Source organism: Poecilia reticulata, linkage group LG18, assembly GCF_000633615.1.
Source record: "Poecilia reticulata strain Guanapo linkage group LG18, Guppy_female_1.0+MT, whole genome shotgun sequence".
Taxonomy (NCBI): Eukaryota; Metazoa; Chordata; class Actinopteri; order Cyprinodontiformes; family Poeciliidae; genus Poecilia; species Poecilia reticulata.
Window position 1 is genome coordinate 14,926,661 of NC_024348.1, and position 16,925 is coordinate 14,943,585.

The following is a 16,925-nucleotide window of genomic DNA, read 5'->3' on the forward strand; positions in this document are numbered from 1 at the left end:
GCCTGAACAAGTTGGACAATGCTCACTGGCATTTCAGCTGGAAGTGAGGTGGGCGTGGTTTGCTGATGCATCGGCTGTCATAGTGTTGACTCCAAAGCCAGATCTAACGGACACACGTTGGAGAGCTCAAGGGCAAAGAAAAAAAAACTAAGCAAAAAAAAAAAAACAAAAAAAAAACAGTGAACTTCCCGACAACCTGCTTAGTAGATTTACTGATTACATCAAACAGGGGGTGATCTGCTCTTCAAGAAGCTTATGAGTAGCTGGGAGATTATCCAAGGCTGAGAGGACAGACTGTGAGCGAGGGACGGTAGAATGCCGATGATGCTGAATTACCGATGTTGGATTTAGCCTCCGCTAAATCCAAGATCAGAGTTTCAACGTAAATAAGACAGGATTTATGCAGAAACACCTTGAAGTGGTGAAGCGAACTAAGCTCACGTTAAAGCTTCATCAATTTACATGTTTTGATTTGCTTGTTCTCTAATAAAGCGATAAATATTTGTGGCAGTTATCTTTAAAGTGCCTTTCCAAAGTGTTTACATGCATTGAACCTTCTGACATTTTGTTGCATTTACTCCCACACACTTCAATTTATTCTTTGTGATGCACCATCACAAAGTGGTGTGAAACTCTTAAATGGAAGAAAATTGATATATGGTTGAAACTTAATTTCAAACTTCATTAGTTCTCTTCCGAATGCGTCTATACCACACAGATTCCAACTGTCTGCAATTTACCTTTTGTTAATGCAGCTCTTATAAAGAAAGCATTGGAGGTTTCGTACAGCATCAAGAAGACCAAGGGACACAGCAGACGGCTCACTGATGATGATGTTGGGTTATAAAACAACAAGTCATTCATTACAAATATGACCTGTACTAAATAATTGTAAGTTTAAAGCCATAAGCGTTTGCAATTTCTCACAATGTAGGGGATAAAATAATGAGATGGAAGGCGATTATGTGATTTGACAGGAAGTTCTACTTTGTCGCCTACAAGCAAAACACTCTGTGAGAAGGACAACTAACAATGCACACTGCTTTAAGTACTTAATCTAATTGCTAGTAAGAGGGGAAATAAAAAAAAAAGTTTAATATAATCTTGAGGTAAATTATGAAGAAGAATGGGAACAATTGTTGGTTTATTGATATGTAAAACTGCTGGAGACATACTCCTAAAACGTGCAGCTGTAATTGTAGTGAAAGGTGGTTTTTGCAAAGCACACTCTGGATTTGTTCATATCGTCACAAACGGAGTCAAAACCAAACACAATAGTGCCTATACTAGGACATAATAACTGTGTTGAATAACTTTAACACAGCAGTTGTGTTGAATAATTAGCACAGTAAAAGTGTTGAATTGAACACAAAGAGTGTCGTCACTGTATAGACACATTATGGTGTAAAAACATATGTTCAATGTGGTAATTATATAGATGCTGGGGGAGGGGGAGGCTGAATAATATTTTTGTAAAAAAAAAAAGAAAAATCTTTAAATTGCCACTTTACAAATATGCACTCATATATTATCAAAGGCTTACTGCAATACCATATGCACTGCCATACTCATGCTTCTAAAAAAAAAATAAATGCATCGCTAAGAGTTTAATTTCACAGTTCCTGGCTCCAGGTTAGTGATAACTGCCTCCACAGACAATGTTGCTTTGGGGGAAAAAAAAAAAAAAAAAAAAAAAAAAAAAAATATATATATATATATATATATATATATAAAAAACACAATGCAACCTTGCTGACAGACAGTGTCCAATTAAATACCATACAGTCCAGTCCATGTCCCCAAGGTGGCTTTTATTTGAGGCGTGACCGGTCCAGAACAGTCTCTGTAATTACCCCACATAAGGCCTAAGCTTTACTGTAAGTGATAAGCCAAAGAGCATCAATTTCCTGGTTTCATTTGTCAGTGCTGAGTGGCGGCAGGTGCCTGGTATACCTCACCTAAACAATCGGCACCATAATTCCAACAGCAGACCCTAAACTTTCTTTGTTATTATCAAAATGAATCAAATTAGTCAGGCTGGAAATAGACGCCAAATATAACAAATTGCGTGACAACTTTCAGTGACGCACAAGCCTGCGCGGCTTTGTGCAAATCTGAGAATTGATTGCATGATTATATATCCTGGCCTAGCTTCCAAATTGCGAGGGGTGGCTGACAGAGCTGAGCTGGAACCCACTGTGAGAGAGACGAGATTTTATATTGTCCTTAATAGATACAAACAGTGGGGGGAACTGGTGCTTTATGTATAGCACCAGACAGCCAGCAGGGTTTTTTTCCCCTCCTTTATTCATTCACTCTATCTTTGTCCTTGTCTTTCTGTTTCCACTTTTCCTGCACTTCCCTATTGAGCACACTGAAGTGTTTCTGCAGAGCATATAAAGCAAAATCAGCTCTCTGAAAGGACATTTAATTATACCTCATCTTTTTTTTTTTAATAGACTATTTTGATAGACTGCTTGGACAAGAGTTAGCTAATTTGCCATGGAAACCGAAGTGTGAAGGTACAACTAATTAGCAGAATCAGAAGTTTCAAGTTAGAGATAGCCACAAGTTCTCAACATCTCAAAAAAGAAAAAAAAAGAAGAAGAAGAAGAAGAAGAAGAAGAAGAAGAAGAAGAAGAAGAAAAAAGCTACTTGAACAGTAGAGCATGGCAACACAGGTCCGGATGCCCGATCTTGTGTGACAGGTTGGAGAGTCTGAGGGGCCACCGAGGGAATCTAAGGGCTTCATTACTGCTGAGGAAGATTGCAGGGGTTGTGTAGGAGGAAGACACGGTTGTTCTGACCTCTTATCAACTTGACCTTTGGGAGGAGCTGTTCGAGTGAAAGTTACACTAAGAGAAGAATGGAACAATGGAGAAAGGAAGTTTTTTAATAAGCCACTAGGAGAATAGGCTGGCATCTCACCACTGAAACGCTGAAAGTCAAGGTGAACGGATGGGGTTAAGACAAGATGTCAGCTGCTGGAGTGGAGTCATGTTTATGAGTCATCACAAAGGTTCGGCTCTTCGAAGGCGGTCATACTTAATAGTGAAGCGCCTGAAGGAGCGTGTACAGTTCCACTCAGAAGCTAATATGCACTATGTTAAGCCAGAAATGCCATTGATTTTGACATTTTTAATAGTGTACTTCAAGTAATCATTGTTTTTCAATGACATTATGTTACATGAACCCTTAAAGAATTGTGACATAAAAAAGATCTACTTATAATTTCACATACATGCCCAAATAGAAACACATTTGGGTAAATATTCTTCCCCAGGTTGTCCATTACATTTTTTTTTTGTCAAGATCAAAAACTTCTATTATTCTGACTGGATATTTTTCCATTCCTCTTAAGAGAAATGATAGACATAACATAAATTGCTTGATTTCCAACAAGACAAGGTTACTAACAGTGCATCTGGAAAGTATTTACAGTGCCTCGCCTTTTTCCCACATTTTATGTTACAGCCTTATGACAAATTGCATTTAATGAACCGGTTTCCTCAAACATCTACACACAAATACCCCATTATGACAATTTATTGAAAATGGAAAGAAAACCAAGAATTCACATTTACGTAAGTATTCACAGCCATTTGCCAAGAAGCTCAAACGGGAGCCGTTTCCACTGATTATTCTTGAGATAGGATTATCCTGAAGCAAAAATCTGGGGAAGGACACAGAAAGAAACCTGCTGCTTTGAAAGTCCCAGTGAGCACAGTGGCCTTCATCACTTGTCAATGGAAGAAGTCTGGAACCACTAGGAATCTCCCTAGAGCTGGCTACACCTTCAGAAAAGGCACATTGCAGTCCGTCTAGAGTTTGCCAAAAGGAACAAACGAAGGACTCTCAGACCAACAGAAACAAAGATTCTCCAGTCTGATGACACAAAGATTGAACTCGTTGGTGTGAATCCCAGGCGTCATGTTTGGAGGAAACCAGGCTCATCCTCAGGTCAATGCTATCTCTACGGTGGAGCATACTGGTCACAGCATCACACAATGGGGATGTTTTGCAACAGCATTAACTGGCAGACTAGCCATTATAGAGAGGAAAGTTAATTAAGTAATGTACAGAGAGATGCTGTAAGAAAACCTGCTCCAGAATGCTCTTGACCTCAAACTGAGGCAAAGGTTTATTTTTCAACACCACAACGACCCAAGGCACAGAACCACTTTGCGAATGTCCAGGAATGGCTATAAGCCAGAGTGCAGGCTTGAATCTGATTGATCATCTGTGGAGAGATCTGAAAATGGCTGCACAGACGTCTCCCATCCAACCTGATGGAGCTTGACAAGAACCGCAAAGAAGAAGAGGTGAAACGGCTTATAGGTAAGTTTGTGGCATCAGATTCAAAAGGACTTGAGTTTGCAATTGCTGCCAAAGGTAGATCAATAAAGTATAAAGCATAGGCGTTGTATCGTTTTTCTATTGTTAATAAATTTGAAAATTTTTTTTTTTTTAGATTTTAATGAACTGATGCTGTTACATTATAAAATGTTTAAAAAGTGAAGCACTGTGAATACTTTCCAGATGCACAATATGTTAAATCTCTGACCGTAACCCCACTGAACCAACCTTGTAGTTTAAACCAACCAGTGTCCATGAGCTACACCAGTTCCAATATGATCCAATATGAAGCATTTCTCCCTAATAAATGTCATGCAATATATGCTAATGTCTCCCTTCTGTTACTACTGTCTTAACCTCCTTGATTGTTCAGTGATTCTACTGCCTTACAGGAAAGTCAGATCTCGGATCAAACAATTATTCAGACAGCAGCTCAATAGAAAAAATGATGCATTGCCTTGGCTTGTGACTCTGCCACCCACAGACACCGCCACTCTTGGCGGTAATTGTTATAACTTCTTTTTGTCCCTCCATTACAACTGATGGAGCGGATCAAATCGCAAATTAATGAAATCAATATTGTATCTACGGCATGTGTCCATCGATTTAGCACACTCCCCTCCGCCGCCATTATTAACGGCACATCCGAGTCTGCTTTCGCGACGCTTTATGAAGATATTGGTGGAGAAAGGAGGGCGGTAATTTATCCCTAAAAGAAAAAAGAGAGACTCCCCAAGCGGAATACAGATGTAAAAGTGAAAGTGGTCGAAGGGAAAAGGAGAAGAGACCGCAGACTGAGAGAACAAAGAAGCAAAGCAATGGTAAAGGAAGGTGTGGAGGACCGAGGAGGGTGCAGATGAAGGGCAGAATTTAAAAGGAGTAGAGGGAGACATTGAAGTAGAAAATAAAGTATTGGCATCGAGGCTTGTCAAGGAAAGGTGGGAGTCCTTTACAGATGAAGACTGTGTATACACAGTCTTCATCTGTAAAGGATTAGCTTTGTTTTCTTATTCTGGATAGGTATTAGAAAATCCCTGGATGGGCTATGTAACTATGAGGATCTTAGGATCCCTCGAAACGAGCTGGAGGGCATCACTGGAGAGAAGGATGTGTGGTACCCCTTCACTACCTGTTACCCCTTTAACCCAAAAGGGGTAACAGGTATAGTGTTACCCCTTTTGGGTAACACTACCTGTGTTACCCAGGTAGTTGGATATGTGGAAATGAAGATATTACAAGTGAAAAATCACTCTTTTAATTCTAGAATGACCTGGAGTCTTATAAAAATCTACGTATTATTCTTAAATGAAACTCACTGAAGTTTACCCAGTTGTCATTTTAGTTGCTTCATGATTTTAGCACAACTAAATAAGTGGGACTTGGCAAAGAGGCTTTCACATCTGGTTATCAAAGTTTCTATTACACTTAAATGACAATAACAACAATTATGAAATCTACACATTTATTGTTGTATTTTGTTGCACCTTTCAATTCATTCTAGACAAAAAAAAAAAGATCTGACTGCCTTATTTGGACAGTTAGACATTAATTTCTTTTAATTTTGTCCTAAAGATGGTGGTGAATTTAAGATGCTCTGCAACTTGTAGTATATTTAAACATCCCAGAAAGTCATCTGATTTCTTTCTTGTTTTCATTCCTTTTTTTTCATGGAAATGAAACCTATTTTTTATCCAACAATGATTTCTGGCCACCATCCATAGTTACACTACTGAAGTCCAAACTGGAGGCAAGAAAATTACAGCAATTATGTAGCTGGCCCTTTATTTCTTTACTTGCAGTTCTTTCTTTAACAAATGCATAAGTCATTTTTTTTCTGATGAAAATACTTACATAAGACTGAAGACTAGCACCTTATATCCTATAGGTAGAACTTTTTTTTTTTTTGCCCTAAAGGGCAAATATTATTATTATTGCTTCAACGGGGATGTGGAAAATAATGACCTTTAGCATTGGCTGTAAGCCTTTTTTTAAATGGAGCCATGAAGTCTAATTATGCGGCTAAATATGACTTTAAAAAGGTTAAAAAAAGTTTTAAAAATTTGCACAAGAGCATAGGCTGAACGCATTTTACCATGTGTGATCAGACAGAAGTGATTTAGGCATCCCTTTGGCTGGTCCACATCCAAAGGGATGTGGACCAGCCAACATCCCTTTGGAATGGAGCTCAATTACACTAAATATACCAGATGAAAACTGGCTGAAACCCAAACCTCCATGTTGGACGTCTCTATGTCTGGAGCCACAATGTTAGACCCTTTACACATCAATCTGGAATAGAACGTAACATAGAGATATAAGGCTATGTATAATTCTTGAGTGCTCCTATTTTGTTTTATATTCTATTTCTTTTAATAGTTGAAACTGGCAGCTCTTCAGGTTTTCTAAGTAGTATTTTTAAACATTCAACATATTTTCTCTGCTTTTTTATTCATTTTCAATGCAGTACTGTAAATAGCTAAACAACTTTGTTTTTTTACACCTCTTAGCTCTAACCTTTGAGGTACTAATGCACATATATAAATACATGAGATTACCAGTGTTGTAACAACACAAGTCTTATACTCTTCTTAAATATTGTTTGTCTTTTGTCAACAGTTTTTTGTCCATCACTTTCATGAACAGAACAAACAGCCCAACAAGCGGAAAAAGTACAATCCTTTTCCAGTAATTTAACAATAAGCGAGTGCTATCAAACTGTGAAGTCAACACTGTAAGTGGATGGAACAAAAGTTCAAGTTAGCTCCAACAGGAACCACTGCAGGATATGAAGGACAGGATATTATGGAAAACCAAGTGCTGCTGTAGGCCACAGTTCAGACCAAGTGCGTCTCCGTACACCGAAGCTGCCGAAGCTGGGTTGGAGTGTTTTACTCCTTAATAAAGAAAAAAAGACTCCGTGTAGCTGGAATGACAAAATGCGCAAACAGGAAGGAGTCAGATATAAAAGAGGCGTTTGCAGGCTTTAGATCACTGGTGGAAAAAAAAGCTCTTGCATCACAAGATCAAAGCTGCTGTCTGTCAAACTTCTAAAGGGAGCCGTGTAAAGACCTAACATGTTAGGAAGATGGTTTTGATTTGAATTTGAATTACTACAATTCTCCTCAATCCCGTGGCTGCAGCAGACCGTACATCTGAAAGCCCACTGCCAGATTTATTCAAACATTTTTTTCCCCCACATCAGCCCCGACAGCACATCAGGATCTTGGCAGGCGACATGACCGGCTTTGATGATATGCTGAGAAGTCGTCCTAAAACAATACCTAGGGTTATATGGCAATGTCCATTCCATTTCCTCTGACCTCATGTAGATTTCCTCTTCATGTGTTCATCCTGTGACCCCATCTTACACTTCCCACCCACACCTACACATTTCCACTAAAGTTTATTGCAGCTTGAAAAAGTTCTTTATATCTGATGCAGAAATTAAACCATTAGAATGAATCCATTTGGAAATACCTCAGAGAGCCAAACATTTGCTTGGCTTCTAGAAAATAAGCAAACTTTATTTTTGTCTTTATCATGTGCGCAGACTGGATATGTGTGCAACCCAACTTCTAACAAATTCTTCAAATGCTTAAATAAAGTGTTACAAGTAGGGAATATTTCTTTTTCGAAATTTTCCACGCCGTGACTCGGTTAGACAAAAAAAATATTCGGTTTGTACATTTTTTGAAATTTAACACAGATAAAGACAACACTGACAGCGTTCCCTCCTGGGTTAAGTCAAATATCTTAAAGACATCCCATGTTGTTGACATTTCTCTGCTCTGATACATTGCATTTTTTCTTTATCTACTCCAGTACACAATCACAAAAAATCATCACGACATGTGCAATGTGCATTTAGGACATCTATGAACCTTTAGAGCAGTACTGATAGAGTTACGATGAAGTTGCCGAGGAATCGTTGCTAAGAAGGCAATAGTGTGACTGAGAGTGAAAAATACATACTGTAGGGCACACATTCGTATTGGACTTCCAGGTATTTGTAGGTTCCCGGGCATGGGTCAGGAAACACGTCTGGTCCGGCTACCACGGCACACTGGGTCCTGTTGTTACATCTGCAGAAACCATAGAATCAATTATCAAAAGATACAAGCAGCAATCAATGGGCACAGTGCATGACAGTCAAACACTAAATATTACTTTCTCAGAAAGAAATTCTCAACTGTGGTGTGTTTGAAGACGAATGCTCGACTGAGTGGTTAGCAAAAGTGCTAAATATCTCACAGATGTTGAGTCTTTAGTGAACACTAGAATTCCTCCTCCACTGAACATAAAGGTATAAGCAAAACATCTACATCCCTGCTACCATTTTCCTGCATATGACCAGGCACTGGAGCACCAGGTGGATTATTTTGTATCTCCAACTCCTCCTGAAAGTAACACTAAGCTTTGCTTTTTGCCTGATGTGATGCAATCTGTCGCACTGTGCAATCAAGCTGGAAAGCTTAGCAGTGCTTATAGCTAAGATCTGAAATAGGGTCTCTGTTATGTGAACATCATAGGCTAAGAAAAAAAAAAAAACCTTGGACCCTCAAAACGTAAAGTTAAGCTGGGCAAATAGCCCTGGCATCATATTTAACAAGTCGCTTGCATAACACCACTTTTCAAATATGGTAAAATGACATCTGGTTCTCAATGTGTTGCAAAATTACTTTAAACTACTGTTTATTTTAACAGTATGGTAAAATATTAGATTCCCTGTCTCCGTGGTTGGCAAAAAAACCCCATTATGACTTGCACACATTAAGTGTGGGGGAAAGGACCCCTTAATACCCAGAAACAACTGTCAATCAAACTTCAGATTTTTGAATTTCAGGGAATTATGTGGAGAAACACAACTCTCAAGGATTTACATAACTTCGCCAAGGAGACTGATTTTAATCAGACATTGATCAAACTAAAATAACAGAGCAGTGCCGTAACCGTTTTCCGAAATCTACAAAGTTAAGAAGTTCCCCTCTTTTTAAGGTTCATTTGGCTCTGGCAGAGACAAATTCATCTTGCTGTGGAGGAATAGAGTTGAAAGTCATGGGTGTACCAACCAGACCATGCACAGGTTGGAGCGTTATTATCACATGATGGATGGTTGTTGTGGTAGGGGGTGGTTGCGGGGAAAAGGGGGTAGACACAATCAACTGACTGCACAATCATCTCCAGCATGAAATGCTGGTCTTCATTAAAGAACACAATTATGGTGCCTGTGGTGTTCTCCTGTGCCATTTTGTTTTTGGCACTCATCAATCAAAGCGCCACTTCATATGCATGGAGAGCCTCTCGCCTCGCATAACAGAAGCAGCACTTATCTCACAACATTAAGCTTTAAACGTTTTGACAGGTATAGATCTGTTGGGCTTCTGCATACATCTGGAAACCAGAAGCACACCTCAATAATTGTTATAATTAATGAGTTTATTTTACAAATAAAGAGTCAAGAATTATATGGATTTTATGTTCAAGCATTCACTTATGTTACTTTCAATATTTATGGATTGTAGTTGATACAAAAATCTAAACTTTGCATCTTTTTGAATGTACTTCTGCAAAGAAAGTATGTGAAATATTACACTGTAATTTACGGTAAAACACCGGCAGATGTGGACGCCAGACATTTTCCGCATGAATACGGTAAAATCCGTATTTACAGCGCTTCCCTTTAAAAAAAAATAATTAAAAAAATACAGAAAAATTCTGGCATAACTTAAGACACACTCCACAACAAAGTTAAGCCAATGAGGGTCAGTGCCTGGCTTTTCAGAGTACTGCTTCCAGGAATGGTTTTAAAACGTAAGTGGAGAGGAATAGAACAAGCCGCCAAAGCAACAGGAAGTAGCAGATGGCTACATCTGACTTTGGACTTGACAAAACAAAACAACACACCAATACCAGCAGAGAACATGGCTTCCCAAATCACTGAATGTATCATCATTGACAGCAGAAACTCACCTCTGGACCACAACCATACTGGTGGAGGAGTGCCAATGACAGCTTGACAATTGTCAAATTAGCAGTAACATAGCTACAGCATAACATTTCTCTATTAATTAATTTCATATTGTCTTCCTATTTGAAAAAAAAGTAAAAACACAACAATGTTTATCTTTTTAAATTGAATAACTCAACAAGATTAACCTTTGAATGCTTTTTTCGCTAGTTATATTTTTGCACAACAGCATGCCGAGTCTGATCCTGTCTCTGCTCCGATCTACGAGAGGTTTACTGCTGCCGACTGCAGCACATTCAGGGTAGACGTCCGTCAAACCCGTGCTCGTTTACACACTGCCATTACCCTCCAATATACAAACAGTATTTAGACGGTTCACAGTCTAAGTCCTGTGAAGGTCAAGGAAGGGTCTGACACCATGATTCATATGCCACAATTAAATGATTCTCTACACCTTAATTAACATTGATTGGCTGCTGACTAATCAATCGGAGCGGTGAGGGACAGGCGGAAAAGGGACCCATCTCATTTCAGGCCTGAGCCGGTAATGAGATATGGTCCGCCGACTTCCTCCCTTGTGAGCTTTATGGGTTCGTGAACCCGACCAGCCATCCGTCTTTCTCGCTCGGTCACAGCGGTGAGCTGTTGGTAAGCTACAGTTCTGACCTACCAAGAGCTAACGCAGAGGCAGTAAATGACAATCAAGTAAATAAGGGGTCAAGCCGATGAAACCGAGAAACAATTACCAAGGCAGGCTCGTGGCCTCCCCGTTCTCTTCCTGGCTGAAAATTTATCCATTCGTCTGTTTGGAGGTGGCTGGCTTGTAATAAGCAGGTAAATACAAGCTAAATCTGGGCGTCTTCACTGCGGATTGAAGCGATGGAACCAGCAAAAGTTTTAAATGGAGATGCAAACCGTCCAAAGAAGCAAACTGAGACACACACACACACAATATGCCAATTATTGTCTGACATCATTAAGTGCCCGTTGACTGATTTCGCTGCACATTCACATTTAAGGGGCCCAACACGAACACAAGCTTTGCTAATCCATACCCTTTGAGGTAAAGGCTATGAGCAAATCTGGACTTTTAATCACACGCCTTTTCAATTTAACGTCCTCCTGGGGGATTAAACGTCGGACTGTTTATTTAACATGGATTGCAAACTTAATCTGAGCCTATCTTGCCCCACTTAAAATGGAAAAACAATCCGTGTTCATTTTTACCGCTGCATGCACAAAAACAAGCAGCCGCAGATGCTGTCTGATTAAATATTGTCTGAGAAAATTTCCAAAGGGGCAAAAAAAAAAAGGCTGAAGAAAGAATGATGGGGTTTCTGTTTATTTTCCAGTGTCAAATTCATGAATTTTTGTCACATATTTGCACAGTGGTCAGGATTTTAATGTGGAACCTACAGAAACTGTAGGATGAAAAGGAATCGGTAAAAAGCAGGACGGATCCCTCCTTTCATGTTTCCACCAAGGATTTTAACAGCCAAGTGAAATTCTACTATTGTTTAATTATTGTTTAATTATTTATAGGTGGATGCATAGATGGAGCCAATGAAACATAAATAGTATAAGCATTTTTTAAGTGCCTTTCCAGATACTGAAAACAGTTCAACTCCATTCTTTTGAAACGGCGAGGAGACCCCAAACATATTAAGCATGAACCAATGGGGAATTCAAAGGGAGAATCCCGTTAGATCGAAGGCCACGGAACTGTCTCCGAATCAAAACGTGGAGTTAAAGGATTGCAGCAGACACTTGGCTATTACAGACCCCTTTGAACTAACAAAGAGAAGGTGAAATGGTTTAAGTCTGGGTTGTATGCTGAAATATGTATTAAAATGCAGGTGGTCTGAAGCTGATGTAATATATCACAAGTAAAGAATGAAACACAGGTGGTATTAACTTGATGTAGCTGTTCTTTCTGTTCTTTATCAGACAAAAACGGCACCATAGGATCAACGCTTACAAAAAGGCCCATTGATATAATCACTGACCACAAAGGATTTGGGAAAAAAAGAAGGTGAAATATATGTTACTTTTCTCCCGATTTTCTTTTCCGACTGCCTCACCCCCACTTTCTCTGTTCCTTACATCTGCTGTTTTATAATTGGCAGATTAGAAGTCGGGGTGCCAGCTGATGAGAGAAGATAAAGCACAAAGCACCAGAGCCTAATGTAAGCACAAATCGCAGTTGCTGTAATCACAGGCTGATCCCCACTCTGGCTGACACTCGAAGCTCACTCCTCCGGGTCGCACTGAACCCAGACAAGGTGCAAATAGTACCAAACATGAATCGGCCACTGAATGAAAGACTGTAACATCTCTAGCACAAAAAAAAAAAAAAAAAAAAAAAAAAAAAAAAAAATATCTCAGACATCTAATATTTAAAATATTGTTTCATGTGACACACAATGTGCTGAAATGTTTCCCAATCAAATTTTATATTTTCCATTTTCAAAAAAAAAAAAAAAAAAAAAAAAAAAAAAAAAAAAACTGATTTATACCAAGAGCAGAATTCTTTTATAATTTTTTTTTTAAAATCTGAAGTCCAACCATTTATTGCTGAATCAGATTCCATGATGCCAAAACGCTTTGAGCAGTTTTCCACAAAAGAAATGTAGCCTGAAGTGAGCCAAGAAAGCACAGAGAGCTAGAATTCTGCATCTGAACTGTTAATGTACTGGATAAATCCCTTTGGGACTGCTTTTGAAAAATTAGCACCGGTTCACATCCTGTGAATCTCCTCCAGACTCTTGAATGGATGTTTCCTCACAGTATTTCCCATGCTATAGTTGTTTCTATCCCGTATCTACCAAAGTTTTTCTTCCACTTAACTTTTTGCTATTATGTTTCACTGTTGGAGCAATATTAAAGAATGATGTCTTTTTTTTTTACCAATTTTTGAAGGTTATACATTGCTATAGCATACCTGTTATGCGTTAAAATTTCTGTTTTTATTGGTTTTATGTGATGTGTAACATATTTTTATTCTATTTTTATGTGAGTCTATTTATTGTTATTGTCTGTCACCTTACTGTTGTTGCTTGTATTCTTCTGTTCTAAACAGCAAAATATTACTGTCGCTAGTCAAAGAGTAAACTTTTTTTTTTTTTACTTTTCTTTTTGATAAGTTGCACCTGTTAATAATAATGCAGAATTACAGACGAGAACAGCCTGTTACAGTAAGAGCCAACTCATTTCACTCAGGCAGAATTTTCACACCTGGCATTAGCTCCCATGTCAAGAAAACAAACGATGTGCTGAAATAACACTCTGTGTGCCAAGAAACAGCTAATGTTTGAACTGTGCGTTTCATGTGTTCGGACTGGTGTTTGATTTCTTTGCCTGCTGTGGACACACACTTGAGAGTTTGTGTTTGTAAGAAATGTGGGGAGGGAGGAGAGGGGGGGAAAAAGTGACAAAAAGGGTCAATATTCCTGACCCAATTCGCTACAACAACGGTCTTCAACACTCAGTAGAATTCACTAATTGTCTTTAACTGCTGCAACGAACAGCGTTCGTTCTTATGGGTAAGGTGATATTTTTGGTTGTTGTTCTGATAAGCGCTCAGGGAGAAGGGAAGAAGGATATCTACCACATCATCCAACTTACACCATTTTATATTGGTGTAGGGTCTCTACACGTTTCATACTATCTATAATTCTATTCTTTTATGAACAGTTTTAGAATTGCTTATTTTCCTTCCTGAGACCAGAATCACCTCAAAGCCATGCGGAAGTCGCTGACCAGCACTCTCCCCCAACAGTCGGAGCCAACTCATCACCAGGTGGGGGTCGGTGGACAGCACCGGCCCTCTCTTCACCCGAGTGCCCAAAGGCATGCAGCCGCAGATCAGATGAGACAACAACAAAGTCAACCACCGAACTGTAGCCCAAGATGTCCTGGTGCAGGGAGCACATATGGACACCCTCGTGCTTTGGGTGGCTATTTCAATTCCTCCCCGGAGTTTATTCAGAGTTGGGCAAAAAAAATGTGTACAATAGTAAACAGTAAGAGTAATCATGGTGACTTCATTTGCATTACTTCGCACACGTACTGAAAGAAATGATGCAAATGGATTTTGTACGACAGTATATAACCTGTTGAGAAAATGAACATGTAGATGTACTCGTTTTGTTATCCATAATGTCAGACGATGCTTAAGGGTATGGTTCATTTAATTTATGGTATTTTTTTTAAAGATTTTTTTGGCTCTAGTGGCCTTTATTTGATAGTTAATTGGCAGGAAAGTGGGTAATGAGAGAAGGGGGAAGACATGCAGCAAAGGCCGCCAAGGCTGGGAATCGAACTTGCGACAGCTGCGTCGAGGACTAAGGCCTCCATATGTGGGTTGTGCTTAACCAGTCAAAAGAAACAAAACGGTACCGCAGAGGGCCAACCCTATACAGGGCCGTCGAAGCCTCTGCGGATACCGGACTAAGAAAAAGAAAAGAATCTACTTCAAAAAAAAGAATCGAAAACAGGACAACCGGTCACACCAGGCCAAAACCAAAAAAGAACAAAACTAACAAAAATACCCTAAACGGCTGTGGCCAGCGGCCGCCAGACCGGTCAGCATCGTTCCGGGGTCTGAGACAAACAAACAAGCGAGAGGGAAGGCAGCTCTCCCACGATGCCATCAGCCCACCTATATATAGGCGGGCCAACAGCGCCCCTAATTAACATAACTAATTAATACAAAACAAAACATTACGCAAGCCCTATCGTATTAACAAAAGATCCTAACGTCTCCATAAACATAAATAAATAAACATAAATCATATTGTGCCCAAGCACATAACACCCTGCACCACCACAGCACAGCCTAATTTATGGTATTTTTTTGATAGTGAAGCTCTTTAATTATGTACTATAATTAGTTGAATTAGTCTCTTTTCATATGAAATAAATGGAATCTTGGAAACAAGAATTTCAATCAGAAGCAATGTTGTGACAAATATCAAAATCAACCCATACAGAAAGAAATATTGGGATATTTTGTCAATATCACATAAAAAAAACAGTTGAAAGTTGTCGCTTTAACAGATTGTCGGAGTCATTTTCGCAACACAGGAAAACAAAGTGAAACAAACTTTTTACAAAACTTCTGCGTAATTGCGCATTTGGCTAAGGATTAGTGAAACCTAAAAATGATCGCATGAGCCCCACCAAACCGTAGACTCATCGCTGAATCCCACTCACAGACACTCCCTTTATTTTAGATCTGAACACTTTGTTTCCCCAACATCAAGAGATCCGCTTAGCGCAGATTAAGAGGCAGAGGAGAAAGATCAGGAATGAATGTCTACAACATAGACACAATAGCCGAGCGTGGGCGCAGAGGATTTGAAGTACGCCGCTGAAGGAACTCGCTGTTCTCAAACGCTTAAGCTCGCATGCTGCTGTACAAATGTGTGAACACGTCCTCACAGAAACCCAAGTATGAAGCGCTGATTGGATCAATTTGTTGAGCAACACATGACAAGAAGAAGAAGAGAGGTATTAACAGCGTAGTACAAAACTTAAGAGAACCATCGAGCTCTGTCAGATGTGCATCGCCATAGGCGATAAAACATCAACCATGTTTAGTTTTTATTGGATTAGCAGACTGGAACTAAGCGGAAATAAATAAAGTGCTGACAGTGTTGTGCACGAGGAGATCTGGGCATTTTTCTGTACGTCAGTATGTATGAGCAACCTTTACGGAGCCCTGCTAAGCGAAGAAGAGAAAGTTTCATTGGGAATGGTCAAACAAAGGTCAGTATTAATCACTGCTTGTAAACTCCTTTACACTGCTTACAAAAAAAAGGCTATTTCAAGCTTTTTTTTTTCCTACCCGACAAACGTAATCCCTCACAGTCATTCACAACGATTAGTAGGTTTCATAAGATTTGACATCACTCAGTTTGCTCGCTCTCTAATATTGCATTTGGAAGATAAGATGCAGTTCAAGCGAAAAGAAATATGGAAGCGCTGAAGCAGCGTGGCTAGTTTGGGTGAAAGATGACCAACCAGGCAGCAGACTACTCCAATATTTTCAGGCCCCTATGTTGATACCGAGGCTTTACAAACTCATCTATGAAGCCCTGCTTGGCAACAATCCAGAAGCCTAAAGCACAAACACAAGCAAAGCTTGATGAACACATGCTAACCATGTGCTAAGGTAAGTGGCCACTTTACAGAGAGCTTTAATTAAAATTATATCTTGTAAAAAACTGTGGGACAGAGATGCTTATGGATTAATAATCCAGTTTATTTAACTTCTTAACGTTCTCAAAGTTTGTGTACCGTTTCTGAATACTTTTTTGATACCACATGTTTTGTTATTTCTTTAAACTTTGACGGACATTGTGTTCTTGCAACAAAGTGTTTTGCAAGGAACTCTTATCTGAAAACGTGATGTATTTTGCAACAGGGCCGTGTTTTTCTTTTAAGAAACAAGTATTGAGAAGTAGCAGAAGTGGAGCATGAAATAAAAATGGAAAGAGTCAGAAAAAAAATTACCTACAACCGTTGAACAAACATATAGTACATGTTCTTGAAAAGAATATGGAAACGTCTGCAAAGACTTTAAAATATCTACTATATA

At 39.2% G+C, this 16,925-nt stretch overlaps 1 protein-coding gene across 20 annotated transcripts in view; it reads right to left on the reverse strand.

Moving 5' to 3' along the window:
* The window catches only part of LOC103480667 (adhesion G protein-coupled receptor L3), a 275,299-nt gene that overhangs the window by 115,547 nt on the left and 142,827 nt on the right, over positions 1–16,925 (reverse strand). For all 20 annotated transcript variants that reach the window (XM_017310504.1, XM_008435707.2, XM_017310506.1 and 17 more), the window contains one exon: positions 8,329–8,438. In XM_017310504.1, coding sequence (XP_017165993.1) covers positions 8,329–8,438 — 110 coding nt within the window. The remainder of the gene's footprint in view (positions 1–8,328; positions 8,439–16,925) is intronic.